The sequence below is a fragment of the Daucus carota genome, chromosome 4 (genome assembly GCF_001625215.2).
Source record: "Daucus carota subsp. sativus chromosome 4, DH1 v3.0, whole genome shotgun sequence".
Taxonomy (NCBI): domain Eukaryota; kingdom Viridiplantae; phylum Streptophyta; class Magnoliopsida; order Apiales; family Apiaceae; genus Daucus; species Daucus carota.
In genome coordinates, this window is record NC_030384.2 from 49,296,457 (window position 1) to 49,310,758 (window position 14,302).

At 32.7% G+C, this 14,302-nt stretch overlaps 2 protein-coding genes and 1 long non-coding RNA gene across 3 annotated transcripts; all 3 read right to left on the reverse strand.

The window, feature by feature from the left end:
• Positions 1-491: 491 nt before the first annotated feature.
• On the reverse strand, positions 492-1,466 carry LOC108218177 (uncharacterized). Its single transcript, XR_010291496.1, has 2 exons — positions 1,009-1,466; positions 492-795 (listed from the first exon to the last, which is right to left on the reverse strand). It is a non-coding gene; the product is annotated as an uncharacterized LOC108218177 (long non-coding RNA).
• A 6,620-nt stretch (positions 1,467-8,086) lies between these two features.
• On the reverse strand, positions 8,087-10,113 carry LOC108217866 (transcription factor MYB97). Its single transcript, XM_017390760.2, has 3 exons — positions 9,524-10,113; positions 8,609-9,440; positions 8,087-8,503 (listed from the first exon to the last, which is right to left on the reverse strand). The coding sequence occupies exons 1-3, from the start codon at positions 9,842-9,844 to the stop codon at positions 8,247-8,249; spliced, it is 1,410 nt and encodes a 469-aa protein (XP_017246249.1). The 5' UTR covers positions 9,845-10,113; the 3' UTR covers positions 8,087-8,246.
• Positions 10,114-11,701: 1,588 nt separating this feature from the next.
• Positions 11,702-13,462, reverse strand: LOC108215640 (probable membrane metalloprotease ARASP2, chloroplastic). The gene has a single exon (XM_017388167.2). It carries the CDS (start codon positions 13,289-13,291, stop codon positions 11,978-11,980), a length of 1,314 nt encoding a protein of 437 aa, XP_017243656.1. The 5' UTR covers positions 13,292-13,462; the 3' UTR covers positions 11,702-11,977.
• Positions 13,463-14,302: the final 840 nt, after the last annotated feature.

A 14,302-nucleotide genomic window follows, 5' to 3' on the forward strand; every position in this document is an offset into this window, starting at 1 on the left:
TTGAGCTTGAGCTACTTCGAGTGCGGTGGCTTCATAAATTCAGAATATAAGCTTGATGTTTCAACTACTTGTAATAAAAGGAAAGCATATTTCTAGATAATATAGGATAGGTCATTGAGTAGGCCCGAAAGTTGATGAAATTATGGTAGATAGGTTTTTGAATAAGGTTCGCATTGCCATACAAACTATTTTACACTAAAAAAAAGAGAAAAATACAATTTTGGATTCCAAATATTAATATTAATGAGTTTATATCGTATCATTGTGAAATTGTGAATTGAAGTATAAATTAGATTTTCACCTTCATCGCGGATATTTTCGTGTCATTAAAATTCGAAAATTTATAAAGCTGGTAACTTATATACTCCCGGCCTCACCATTTCTTGTGCACCTTCTTTTTGGATATAAAATCCAATCTTTAACATTTTAAAATTTATCAAATATAATAAAATTTAATAATATAAAATTAACAAGTTGCCGTACTTTAAACATACTCGAATTTACGCTGATAAATTCAAGCCATGGTTAAAAAACATGGAATAAATTACACAGTATGAACTAAACTACGAAGAATGAAGAACAAAGCAACAATCTTCAAAAAGAAAAAAGAAAAGTAAGAGGCAACATACAAGGCCCAGCTCTTGCGGGCTCACTTAGCTACTTTATTAACTTTTTCTTACATAAATCACAGTACAGCCCAACCCAGATCATCCCAGGCCCATAGTCTATAACACCATTCTCATTGAAACACTTCAGCTTCTTGGCCAGTTGAGAAACCAACCTACACAATTTTAGCTACATATGAATAAGAATCTGTTAGTAGTTCACAATCATTCAGGAATGAAAATAACAAGTACAATAGCAATCACATTCACATTCTGCATATACAAATCCACATGATAAATCATTTACGAAAAAGACCTAACAACGAGAAAGGCAAACAATTGAAAAGCTCTATATGGAGTAATCATGGTAAAGTTTGAATCGCACCAAAGTTACCAAAATTACCTCTACACAATTTCTACCTTTTCACAATAATTACAAAAAATGTTGCAAGTAAAGATTCGGGAGGAACGACACGTGATATTGGCACGGCTCAATCAGAAAGCAAAGTCCCGAATATTTTGAACACGACTTTCTTATTGAACCGGACCAATATCCCGTTTTGCTACTCCTACACACACTATAACATATGAATATAAATCAACATGCAAAATGCAAAAATTGTCAAAAAAATGAGGAATGAAAGTGAGAGAAAAGGAGAGGTGAAGAAGAAGAGAAGGAGATGTGAAGAAATGGGGAGTGATGAAAAGAATGAAATACTACAAGCAAAGAGAAGAATCAAGTAAGCAATAAATATTTTCAACTACCCATTAACAAAAGGAGTTGAGAATATTAATTTAAGGAGACTCAGAGGGACAAAACTGGAGCTTTAAATATACTGCATTCAATGGGGATGGGTAGAAGTAGCAGAGGATGTTTGGTTTACTTCTGTTTCTTCCTGCCTCTTTTATTTACCATTCGAATCAACTGCTTCTATTTGGCGCTTCTTTTCATAGTTTACAATTTTTTTAACTACGAGATTGGTCGTATATGACTATATGAGAGTTGTCCAAGACTGTCTAGTACCAGTTACGTTACGTTTCTTTTGTAGTGATGTTAACTAGGTCCTTGGCTGTTTTGCCCAATTTAGTCTTCGGAAAAACGTTTTGCTAAATAACACTACTGTAGTCGGGTTCCACTAATACTACTATTTTAATTCGAATAGTTTATGACTTGTATTCCGAGTAGGCTATAACTTGAGTCGAGCTTCTCGCGATCAGCTCAAACTCAAACTCGTTTAATAGGATTCGATCCAGCTCGAACTCATATATGAATTGAGCTAAAATAAGATTTCATACCCATTTAATTAAACAAACTGGCTGGATCAGACTTGTGAAACTAAACGAGCTGGCTTTGGGCAAAGTTTGGACTTGATAAAGTGTAAAATTAAACGAGCCAGCTTGAACGACTTGCTTCGGGCAGAAATTTTGACTCGAGTAAGTTAAACGAGCCGAATCAATTAATCTCGGTTCAGATTACGTTGGATTCGATTCGCTCGATTTTGCCTACTAAAATTTGAACACTCGACCAAGCGGATAACTGAGGGCGGTAGATGCTAAGCAATGTGTCTAATTGAACAAGTGATGGGCCCTTGGTGTCAACAATGCCTCTAGACGTGATAACCAAATTACTGTACGTTGTCGTACCAGTTAATCAGTTCTTGATGAATGCATTAACCATTTGAATAAATATTCCAAATATCAAATATCTTGTGTCGAAAATTATGAAGCTCCGGTCTGGTGCTCAAGCTGGAAATTTTTACTTCACCTCCGGTTTCACGAAGCTTCTCTCCAGCTTCTTGAGGGTGTGGTGCACAGGTTGGAAACTTCACTCTGGCTTCATGAAGCTTCTCTCCAGGTCCTTGAACTCACTTTAGAGGAATATCAATGGCTATAACAGTCACTATTTCAATTTAAGTTGAAAATTTTCACCACAAGGCGGTTTGGTGATGAGAAAATATTTTCTTTGACCTCATGAGTAGACAATCTGAATTATGGATACATGCATAACTCTTGTATGGTCCATACAGTTCTAGCTATTTTTTTTTTTTTTTGACGGAAGTTCTAGCTAGTTAGTGTATGGCAAATTGGCGAGTGGCAATTACTCCGGCTGTTTTGAAATACATTCGTCTCGTTTGATTTTTTGACATACTTCTGAGTCTTTTCATCATGTATTTAAAATTTTCATTTCTAAATAAAATATATAATTAATATTATGACTAGAAAAAGAATTTTTAAAATAATTATTTTTATAGTACAATTAAAGAATTAAAAATTTACTATTAAAAAATCAAATTACCTGTATTTCGGATTACTAAGCATTTCTACTTTCTATGTCCCTTCCCCGGGTGTTGCTGTTACAGTGTTACTGTAGTGGTAGTAGAGCTGAACAAAAAGACCGGCCTGATAGGCCCAAGACCGGTCCTTAAAAAACCCAGGCTTTTTTTAAAATATCTCGACCAGACTTTTCTAATTACAGGTCTGGGCCAGGCCAGTTAGACCGGGCTTTGACCCGGGATTTTTTTTAGTAAATCAGTTAAATGCATATAACTCAAACAAATTATACACCGTCTTCCTCCTTTCTCCTGTAACTCCCTTTTCTCTCTCATTTTCTCTCTCCGGAAAATCTCTCCCCGGTAAAATCTCTACTGTGGTAGTGTGGTATACGAGAAGGCTTAGCAAGCTGATGCTTGCAGCCAAAAAGGGACGAAAATTTTGTTTGCAAGGCCCGTGAAAGCATTCATTACAAATTTAATAGAGTAACTTAATATGGTTCGGCCCATTATTTTGGGACCAGCAGTATAGCCTTTGTGGGCCTTCCGGATTATTCCTCCGTACAAATTTAATAACGTAATATGGTTCGGCCCATTATATTGGGACCAGCAGTATAGTCTTTGTGGGCCTTCTCGATTATTCTTCCGTGGGCCTTTTTCATAATCAGATGAAATTACTGCCAAAAAAAACTTAAATTGAAAATTAATAGTAATTTGATTTTTTAGGACATCTGTTTAAAGATATTATAATATCCAAATTTTTATCGTATATATCTAAAATTTAATTATGAATTCATAATTTAATTATTATTTTGATTAATATTCATGAAAATTTAATATTTTGTAGAAGTAGATATTATAATCTGTTAAAATAAATCAATAAGCTAATCATAATAAACTTTTTTTATATTAAAAAATTTAATGTAATTGTCTTGTCCATTCAAACAAAGATGACACAATATTAGAGTGTTATTTTCAAATCATTATTATATAAATTTAAAATAACAATTACCGAAATACCTAATATATGTTCCAACTTCGAACATGCCATGCCTAGAGGATGTGAACACCTGATTCGACTTCCTATTTCTCTTGTGCTTCTTCTTTACACTTATATGCTTTTGTAACTGAAAATAATTTGTGACTTAAATTAGACCGGGGCTTTGCTGATAAGATAAGAAAAGGAAAGTGGGCACGTCACATAAATTTTGCAATTTGAAATACGGGAAAATATTAAAATATTAGCGTCACCAAAAATTGATAAAGTTAACAAGAGTGCAGGTTGAAGGTAGGCGGATCCTGCGATGAAGTCATCATATTCATGGAATGCACTTTCTTTTCTTGTCTTAACAATAATGCACCGGATATTTTCAAATTTTCAAAATTCTAAATATGTAACAAATGTTGATAAATAAATTTATTAATAACATGTGATTATATATATTTTTAATCTTTTTTATATTTTGATTTATTTATACTTAAATAATGTTAAATTTTAACATATTTTGAATTACTATAAAATTATTTAATTAACCACATTAATATCTCATATTTTTATCATATTATCACATCCCTGATCTTATTATTTGAACCTCAATTTACATAAAGAATATCAATTGTTACATATATTCAATGCACTACAGCATTATTGCATCCATAGACTCCTAACGAACAAGTGTTTACTATTTTTAGGAGCAGTGAGCACTAATAATTTTTAAGGCTGAGGTAAAATTATAAACATGTTTATATAATTTGTAGACTATATTTTGTAGCTTTGTTATTGATCAATAAAGTTAATTTCGTTAAAACGTAATGATTTGACACAACAAATTAGTATAAAATGATCTATATTTATATATGTAAATATATATAAATAATTGATTTCCCTTTAAATTAATAATAATAACGGCTCATGATAATATCAGATTAGATAGTGAATGTTGTGAATGAACATGAGATATTGCAAACTAGAGATATTTTATAATTTTTTATATTATTAATTATTTAAGATTACTCCAAATTCAATATCAATTTTTATTATTTTTATAAAAATTAATATCCTAAAACAAATCTACCAATTGTGTTTAGGATAGGGTGGTGTTAATTTCTCCAAATGACTTATGCAAAAGAACATTTTGTGTCAAGGAATAGAGGTCATGAGGACTACATTTCTTGCCTCATTCAGGCTTTGATAGTTTGATACTCGTGACTTGTGGACTTGGATTAGATTAGTGTATAACAGGACATGATTGTTTATATATTAGTTTTTGAATTTATTATGAAAAATATGTATTTGTGTAATAAATAATAAATAATTTTAATATTAAAAATAAATCAAAAATTGATTATTTTATTTTTATAATTTTTTAAAAGTCACCTTAATCATCCAAATAATATATCTGTCAAATTTATTTTTGTTACTATATTTTTAATAATTTATAAAATAAAATTATCTAAAAGATAACTTAACATGCACATTATTACAACATAAATCATACTCTAACTTATTATTATAAATTTACTGAAATGGGCTCAAACCAGACATATTTGATATATATACATGAACGACACACTAATTTGCTTATAATACATAAAAGCAAGGATATAAATTTCACAATAATTTGAGCTGCATTATTATAAAAAATTTATTAATTAAATTATTTATTATTTATTATATTAAAAAATTATTCATTTCTTAAATACATATCGAAAAACAGTCCAAAAACACAGAGCTATTATTGTTTGAAGGACCGGGAAAAACACATTCCCCTTCACATTTTGTATCAAGTGGAATTACGCATGAAAGTGGGTCACAAGTTGTGCATATGAATAATGTATATGTTATATATTTAGTAAGATAATTATTAATAATAATTTTAATATTGATAATAAACGTAATAACAATGATGATGTGATAGTCATTCAATCACTTTATAGTTTAAAGATCGTAACTCGGATGGAACGTGGTGGGACATGATTACTAACTCTTCTTCTCATTCAAGTTACAAGTTGCAGCTTTCTCTCGGTGTTCACCAAAACTAGGCCGAGAATTGAGGATGGTTGTAATGTGTGATTTCTATTTTCCCAGATTCTAATGATTTGTCCATATAATTAATTTGTTTTGTTAATTGGTGTTTTGTATTAAGTTTACAAAAGATAGTAAGATATTCATCAGAAAATAGTGCAATTAATTGGTGATCAAGTTTATAATCAACAATCATAATATAAATAAGGTGTTCAAGAATGATGGCATATAATGATGCCGTTTGGGTGAGCTTCTTGCTTAAAATAAAAAAGTGGAGCAAAATTTTCAAGAATGATGGCATACAATGATGCCGTTTGGGTGAGTTTCTTGCTTAAAATAAAAAAGTGGAGCAAAAGTTATAAGTAAGACTTATAAGTGATTAGTGTTTGGGAAATAAGCAGAAATTTTGAAACAAAATTAGCATTCCTAGCTTTTTTTTAAGTGTTTCTTAACTTTTTACACAAACGGTACAAATAAATGCTTCTAACTTATAAACTAGAAACTAGAAGCACAGCTTTTAAGCCGGAAACAAACACGTCCTGTAATTCTTTCAAAAGAAAAAGAAAACACATATATAATGTGTCTTACATATAAATATGTGTAGTGCAGAATTTCATTGGACTAGCATTTTAAGAATGTATCATCTTATGGTCTTTTGCTATTTTAAAATGATTTAGAGTTTTAAACTAATTGCATGACAAATACAATATATCCATAGTCCATAGATTTACAATAGTTTGGTAACTAAATCGTTTTAAATTATGATAAATATTGTTGAAAGTATAGTAATCTATTTATAAATTTTTATAATAATAATATCCGAAAAATATTTATAAACCGCGTGTATAGTTAGCCAAAAACCCACAATTTGATGTAATCATTTTGTCCCATGAAAATAGTTACCGGAAAACATGTTCTAATCTCAGCAAATTGAAAAGAGAAAATACTTTTGCGAGATTTCGGACAAAGTATGTCCTACCTACGTTTATTGTGTGACGGTCTATGAGAAATTGATCATTTAAAGTAAACATGATGAAGTGTTCAAACGTATTAATACGCATATTCTCGCTCACTGCAGGTTGAGTAAGGTGCTAGGTTACAAACTTGGATTGATCATGGTGTTCATGAGGATAATGAATTTTTTTATAAAAAATATATAATTTCAAATTTCATATTATTATTTAAGTAAATTTTATATCACCAAATAAATCATAGTTAATCTTTTGAAAATAATTCAAACAATTTAGAATAATTAAAAAATTATGTTTAATTCACTTATGTATAATCTATTATATTGTAGTATATAAAATTAAGACATTATGATATAATACATTACAAACAAATAATATTCAAATCAATTTGTGGTTCACTTATTTATTACTCAAGAAATTTGTATCAGATATTCTCAAATGCGTTACATACAAGTTTTTCTAATGAGAATTTACATATCAGTTAAATAACAAAAAATATATCACAAAGTCTTGGATCTAAATTTAAATTAGGAATCTTAATTCAACGTAAACAAGAAAAAACCTTATTTGTTGTAATTTGTTTGGGTAAAAGTTCATTCTGCAACTGATTTTTGGTGTTTAATATTTGATATGCATGATCAATTTATTTGTAGGTATGTTTTGGTGAATATAAAATACTTGAACATGATCATTTTTGTATCGAAAATAATGGAAGTTTAGTTATAGACGAATTTAGAATTTTGACAAGTTGCTACACTGCATATCGTCTGATTTTAACCACCGGACAGAGTTGACAAGTGGTGACCGGTGACCACTGACCCATCCCTTCCTTTTGGTCTGCAGTGTCTTCATTGTAAATCATCATCTACGGAAGGATAACAAATTATTTGCCAAAACTCATGATCTTTTATCTATCTTTCATGCAGAGGAAAGATAACTAGCCAGTTAGTTTGCATAGTTCCTCACTAAAACTTGAGTATGTTAGAACACTGAATTTAATTGCACCGAATACAATACTGCACAAGAGTTTCGTCATGATTTCAAGATTGTTGTTTAATTATGTCCAACTCAAGTTTGAATCATTGAGGTCCTTATTGCAAGTTCAGTTGCTTTTAGAAGTGTTTTCTTGTAATGAACTTCTGTATTCAGATATGATTATTTTTTCTTGACAATTTGCCTCATTAGTCACACACTATATATAAAAACATATTAGAATTTATACAAACCAACTGCAATTCAAATTAATAATGCTAAGAACTGGCTGATACAACAGGCTACGAAAGCAACTAATACAGTACTGTTACAAACACCGGCACAAAATAAAGTATTGCACAACATCTATAGTAAAGCACAATCGATTTGACAATAATTCGAGCTAAGAAAGAACACGAGGCATGTTGGTCCAGCAGCAAATATCCTCATCCCAATCATCATCGTCATCTGGTTTAATGTTGGGTACATGAGCAATTGTAACGTTTGATGGTTCTCTACTCGAGTAGTTGCTGTTATTACTGCTACCAACGTCGTACCAATCTGGAATACACACCGGAGAAGGGCAGTCCAGTAAACGCAAGAGATCCTCGTCCATGATGTTCATCTCCTCTATTGCCTCATCCTTTTTATCGTTCATTCCTAATACCAAATATGCATATAATTAATTAACAAAAACATTTAAATGTAAACATGTAACACAGTCAAAATGAAACTAAAATTACTACTTAATAATGGTAGAATTACCAGAAATAAAAGCTGATCCAGTACTGTTGCTGAGGCCATTCGTATTGACATCCTTGAAAAAAGTATCTGCTGATACTTGATCATCTGCGGCCTTAATGTTCTTCTCTGAATTATCTTTGTGACGCTTGATAGTTTGAGACTCTTCAAGTAGATCTCCTAGCAAGCCACTGTTGCCTCTTGCAACCTTATCATATTCTTCGTCGCCCTCACTTGAGGCTACTCCCATCACATCATCACTTCCAGTGTACACTGAATTATTAGAAGTTTGGACTGTATTTTGGATTGAAGAGAGCTCGTTATTACCTGTGCCCATACCAAATAATCCTACAGGATCAATATTAGTAGCACTGGAAGATACTGGATCAGGACCGGAATTAAGGCCAAGATTATCAAAGGATAGAGATTTCCCCGAAAGGGCCTGATGAAAGAGCTGCCCATTCTGGTATGAAAAACCATTACCACTGGTCATACCATTGTTGATAACTTGTCGAGGTAATGAAAAGGAGTTGCTAGGATTCATGTTATCACGGTATGGAGTGTAATCAAGAAGATCAAGTGGAGTGCAATTTTTCATAAAATTGACAGAGCTTTGGTTTTGGCAGCAGTACTGATTTTGATGAGAGGTGGATGAGGAAGCAGCAGCTGCTGCAGATATGATAGAAGCGAAAGAGCATGATGGAGAAAGTGGAATGTTTTGAAGCGTCTTAAGGTGGTGGCGGTGGTTGTATTGTTGGAGTAACTCCACAGGGTAAACCGGTAAACCAGCTCTCTGACGTCTCTTAAGCCTTGTGTTCCAGTAGTTTTTGATCTCGTTGTCTGTTCTCCCAGGCAGCTGCGTGGAGAAGATAAGTAGATTACTATTTATAGTTAACATATTATCATGATTGGCATGCATAGCATTGATGAAAAAATTACCTGAGTGGCCATGCGAGCCCATTTGTTGCCAATCTTGGCATGAAGATCAATGATGGTCTTTTCTTCCTCAGGAGTAAAGGGACCTTTCTTGAGAAAAGGCCTTAAATGGTTAGCCCATCGAAGACGACAACTCTTCCCACACCTCTGCAAGGAGGTATTCTTCTGCACAGCATTCCAGTTCCCTTCTCCATGCCTCTTCACATACTCCAACAACACAGCATCCTCAGCTGCTGTCCACGGCCCTTTCTTCAACACCATATGTAGTCCTCCTCCCTCTCCGCTGTTGTTGCTTATTCCCCCCCTCCCACCGTGTGAAACCATCTATTATCTTTCTATATTTGTGTCTGTTTATGTGTGTCTGAATATTTCAACTGATTTGCTTATGAGAAAAAGAAGGTAAGGAACTAAGCTACAAGTCTTTGGCTTGGATGCCTTGTGAGGTGTGAAATGAAGTAATTAAGTGAAGCTAGAGAAGTATAATCAAACAAAGAAAGAAAGAGTAGGAATGAAAAAGATGATTGAAAGAGAAAAAAAGGAAGAAAAAGAGAGAAAGGAAGAGAAGGAGAAAATAATGTTATTAGAGGTGAGATGAAAAATAGGGGAAGGGGTTGGAAGAATTTATAGGCTTAAGCATACATATCGCCCCGGATTTTGTGCTGCATGCTACGTTTTCCATCCCCCGGCTTCTTTGCTCACTCCTTTCACATTCATACTCCCTCCTCTCTTTCTTTACATCTCAATCTCGCCCGATTTTAAGTAGTAAAGAGAGATTCATATTTAGAACGTTTTAGAAATGTTACGTAATTGGTCTCATCCAAATGTTCAGTTGTTTACGAAAATTATTAAAATAAATAAAATAAAAATATAAAAAGTAAGGAAAGTGATGAGGAGAGTGATGAGATAATTTTTAATATATAAAATAAGTATATGAGAGAAAAGTAGAGAAATATTTCATTTTTATATTATAAAATTTTAGATAAATTATGAAATAAAAAATATTGAATGAAACATTTCAAAAAAATAAAAAAAAATAAATGATTATAATTTTAGTTGAGTAGAATAAATATAATAATAGCGATATATCCATGTTTTAGGTAATAACAGAACTTACAATCTTGATTTTGCATAAACATAAGTTACCATTGTATTTTATAATTGAAAAGTATGTTCGAAATCACTTAAGATTGCAAGTTAATTTAACAGAAAATATGAATGTTTTTTTTTTTTGAAAAAAGAAAATATGAATGTTAAGTTTATAATATTAACACTCATATTCACAGAAATAACTCTTTTACGTTATAGTTTATTGTTAAATCTAAGCAATAATTAATTATAGTTATCAAGCTCTTCGGTCATTGATATAGGGTGTATAGTTATACTTGAGGATGTATGTTAATCTGAATGTTAATACCATATCATCAATTATATTTTATAATATTTTTATTTGTACAACTAATTTTTCAATACAACATTACCAATTATTGCAGCTAATTTTTCGGTGCTTTTAAGGACAAGAGTTTACTTGATCGAGACCAATTATAAATTTTCACTGCTTCTGAGACAAGAGATTGTTAGTTTATAGTGGAATCCAATAATTACACGAGTATGCATAGAATGCTACAAACTATTGACAACAGAAATATTGTCCAAGCTCTCAAAGCAAGTAAAAAAGTGAGAGTTACAAATGGCTAGAGAGAGTGCAAGAATATGCCTCTTAACAAGAAGATTACACCACAATTTTGATAAAAAAATAATAATAAAATTGATGAGATCTGAGCAAAGCATCAACACAATTGAAAGAACAATGTAATGCCTTAACTAAAAAAAGTTTCTACGTTACACTCAATCTTATGAAATGCACACTTAATATTGGGATGTACTATACAGGTAAACTACATGAACAGATGAACTATGTAAACAAGAGTTATGCACAGTATAACTTCAGTTTTGTATGCTTAAACAATTGCACGACACACAAATGTTTGGAGAGTGCATAGAGTATCTAAATGACACTACTTAGCTTGAAAGGCAATGTAAAATTTATTGTTATTTGAAAGAAAAAGGGTATGTTTCTTCTTTCAAAGTTTCTGTAATATGCAAATTAGTTGTCTCACGATAACAGAAAAGAAAGAAAACCCTATGCATCTTTCTAAGTATCATATTGTGGACAATAAAGCATAATTCAAAACCTGTCTCGGGAGAACCACAATAGAATAATTTCTATAGACAACAAATAACATCCATGTTGAATTCTATTGCTACATATATCTGCCAGATAATATCTTAAGATAAATCAGAGCCCATGCTGAGCAGAAACCACAAGCTGAATTCATCTCTTCCATGTACCGTTAGAGGCTAGCATGACTAACCTATACCCAAAGCGGTTTTCAAATCCCTGATCGTATTCAGTATTGCGTCAACGATGAGGGTGAAGATTTAGAGTGTTTCTGACAATCATCGCAAGTCTTTGATGAAATCAAGGTTTAATGTGTCTCTTACTATTAGGAACAGACCAAGAACTGTAACAAGCATAAATCCTGAAGACATTATCCCTTGCTCTACTTCTGAGGGGAGTTTCTTCCCACCTCTAACTGCTTCTACAAGTATCAAAGCCAAAGAGCCCCCATCTAAAGCTGGCAGAGGTAGAAGATTTATAACTGCAAGATTAAGATTTAAAATAGCAGCAAATTGGTAAAGCCCATTTGAGCTTGACTTTGCAACTTCTGCTCCCACTGCTATAATAGCAACAGGACCGGAAACTTTGCTTGCAGTTTGGGAGAAATTAAAGAAAGTCTGTTTCAGGCTATCCAAGACATTAAACGTCAAGCCAAAGAACTCACGCCCCGTGTACTTAAAAGCTTCTATAACATCCTTCGGCCTAACATTAGAGAACCTAACATTCGGTGATAACTGAACCCCAATTCGACCCGTGCCATCAGAAATCTCATCAGGGGAAACAGTAATATCAATATTTTGGTTACTTCTCTTAATCTTAAGCATCACATCAGCTTTCGGATTTTTCTTGATTATATTAACAACCTCAGAAACTAAACTAGGACCTTGCTTCGACAATTCAACACCATTTACCCCCAGAATCACATCACCAGGGAGCAACCCAGCTCGAAATGCGGCTGAGAGTGGTCTAACCTCGGGCACAAGCACCCCCGGAAAATTATCTTGAACAGGCAATCCAACAGACAATATTTGCATCAAAATAATCAAATAAGCAAACACAACATTAGCAATCACACCAGCCGAAACAACAACAATCCTATCAAATATAGGCCTATTTTTAAGCAAATCAACATCATCCACAGGAATATCACTATCAGGATCATTATCTGGAAACCCCACAAAACCACCAAGTGGAAAAGCCCTAAGTGAATACTCTACATTATTTGCATTAAATTTAGCTAAAATTGGACCAAACCCAACAGCAAATTTACTTACACGAATACCCTGAACTATAGCTGCCAAGAAATGACCACTTTCATGAACCACAATTATAGCAGTTAACACAGCAGCTGCTTCCACAACAGGCTGAACCCCATCAAACCCACTGAAATCATACCCGGGTATAGCGCAAGATTTGAACTTTAGCCTTTTCTGATGTGGGTTTTGATTCTTGTAGCAAAAAGATTGGTTCTTGAAATTTGAAGACCAAGAAAATGAAAAATGCGAAGAATATAGGCGTTTTGGGCAAATGGGTGTTCTTGAATTTGGAGTCTTGGCCAGATTAAATGAAGTTGGAGGGGATGATATAATCATTTTATGTACAATTTGAGATTTCTTTTGTGTTTTTTGGGATCAAAATGAGAGCTTTTGGGGTTTAGAATTGAGGAGGTGGAGGTGGAGGGAACAAGAGTTAGGAGGGATTTGGATAATTCATATTTATGGTATGTGGAGAGGAAGCGATCCAGAGATACTCTGATGTTTTAATCTTTTCGTATGCATAGAAATCAATTTCCTAAATAGATATTTTCATTATTTTGTACTTATCTTATTGTGTTGTTTAGATTGATTGTTTTACTCTGGTAAATCCAGTCAATAGTTAAATTCATGTTAATGAAAAAATTCCACCTATAATTTTTTCTCAACTTCGGATAATATATTTCATTCAGAATTATTATCTATTTAAATAATATTAGTTGTAATGTATTTGTAAATCCACAAATCAATATTATGTTATATAAAAGAATATTATGTATTTTATTAATATATTTAACACTCAAAATCTAGTAATTAAGATCGAAATTTTTTACATCTTTTATAAATTGTTATTAATATTCTTTACCCAAATATTTTGATATTGATAATTTTTAGCCCATAAGTTACTTTTGAACTACACAAAATGAAGAGTCCTATACTCATCTTGTGCTTTCTGGTTTTAGCTAAACTAGTACTAGCATAAGTTCTGAACAGAAAATGATAAAATTTGAAAATTAGGCCTACATAGGGCTGTAATTCGAGTCGGGCGGCTCGCGAGCTCGCCCGGCTCGAACTCGTTTAAATCGGCTCGACTCGACTCGTTAAACGAGCCGAGTTCGGGTAAAGGTTTCGGCTCGTTTAATTAAACGAGCCGGCTCGACTCGACTCGTGAAATTAAACGAGCCGAGTTCGGGTAGAGGTTTGGGCTCGATTAAGTGTAAAATTATACGAGCTGGCTCGCTCGGCTCGTTAAAACCGGCTCGTTTAGCTAAACGAGCCGGCTCGACTCGACTCGTGAAATTAACCGAGTCGAGTTCGGCCAAAGATTTAGGCTCGATTAGTTAATCGAGC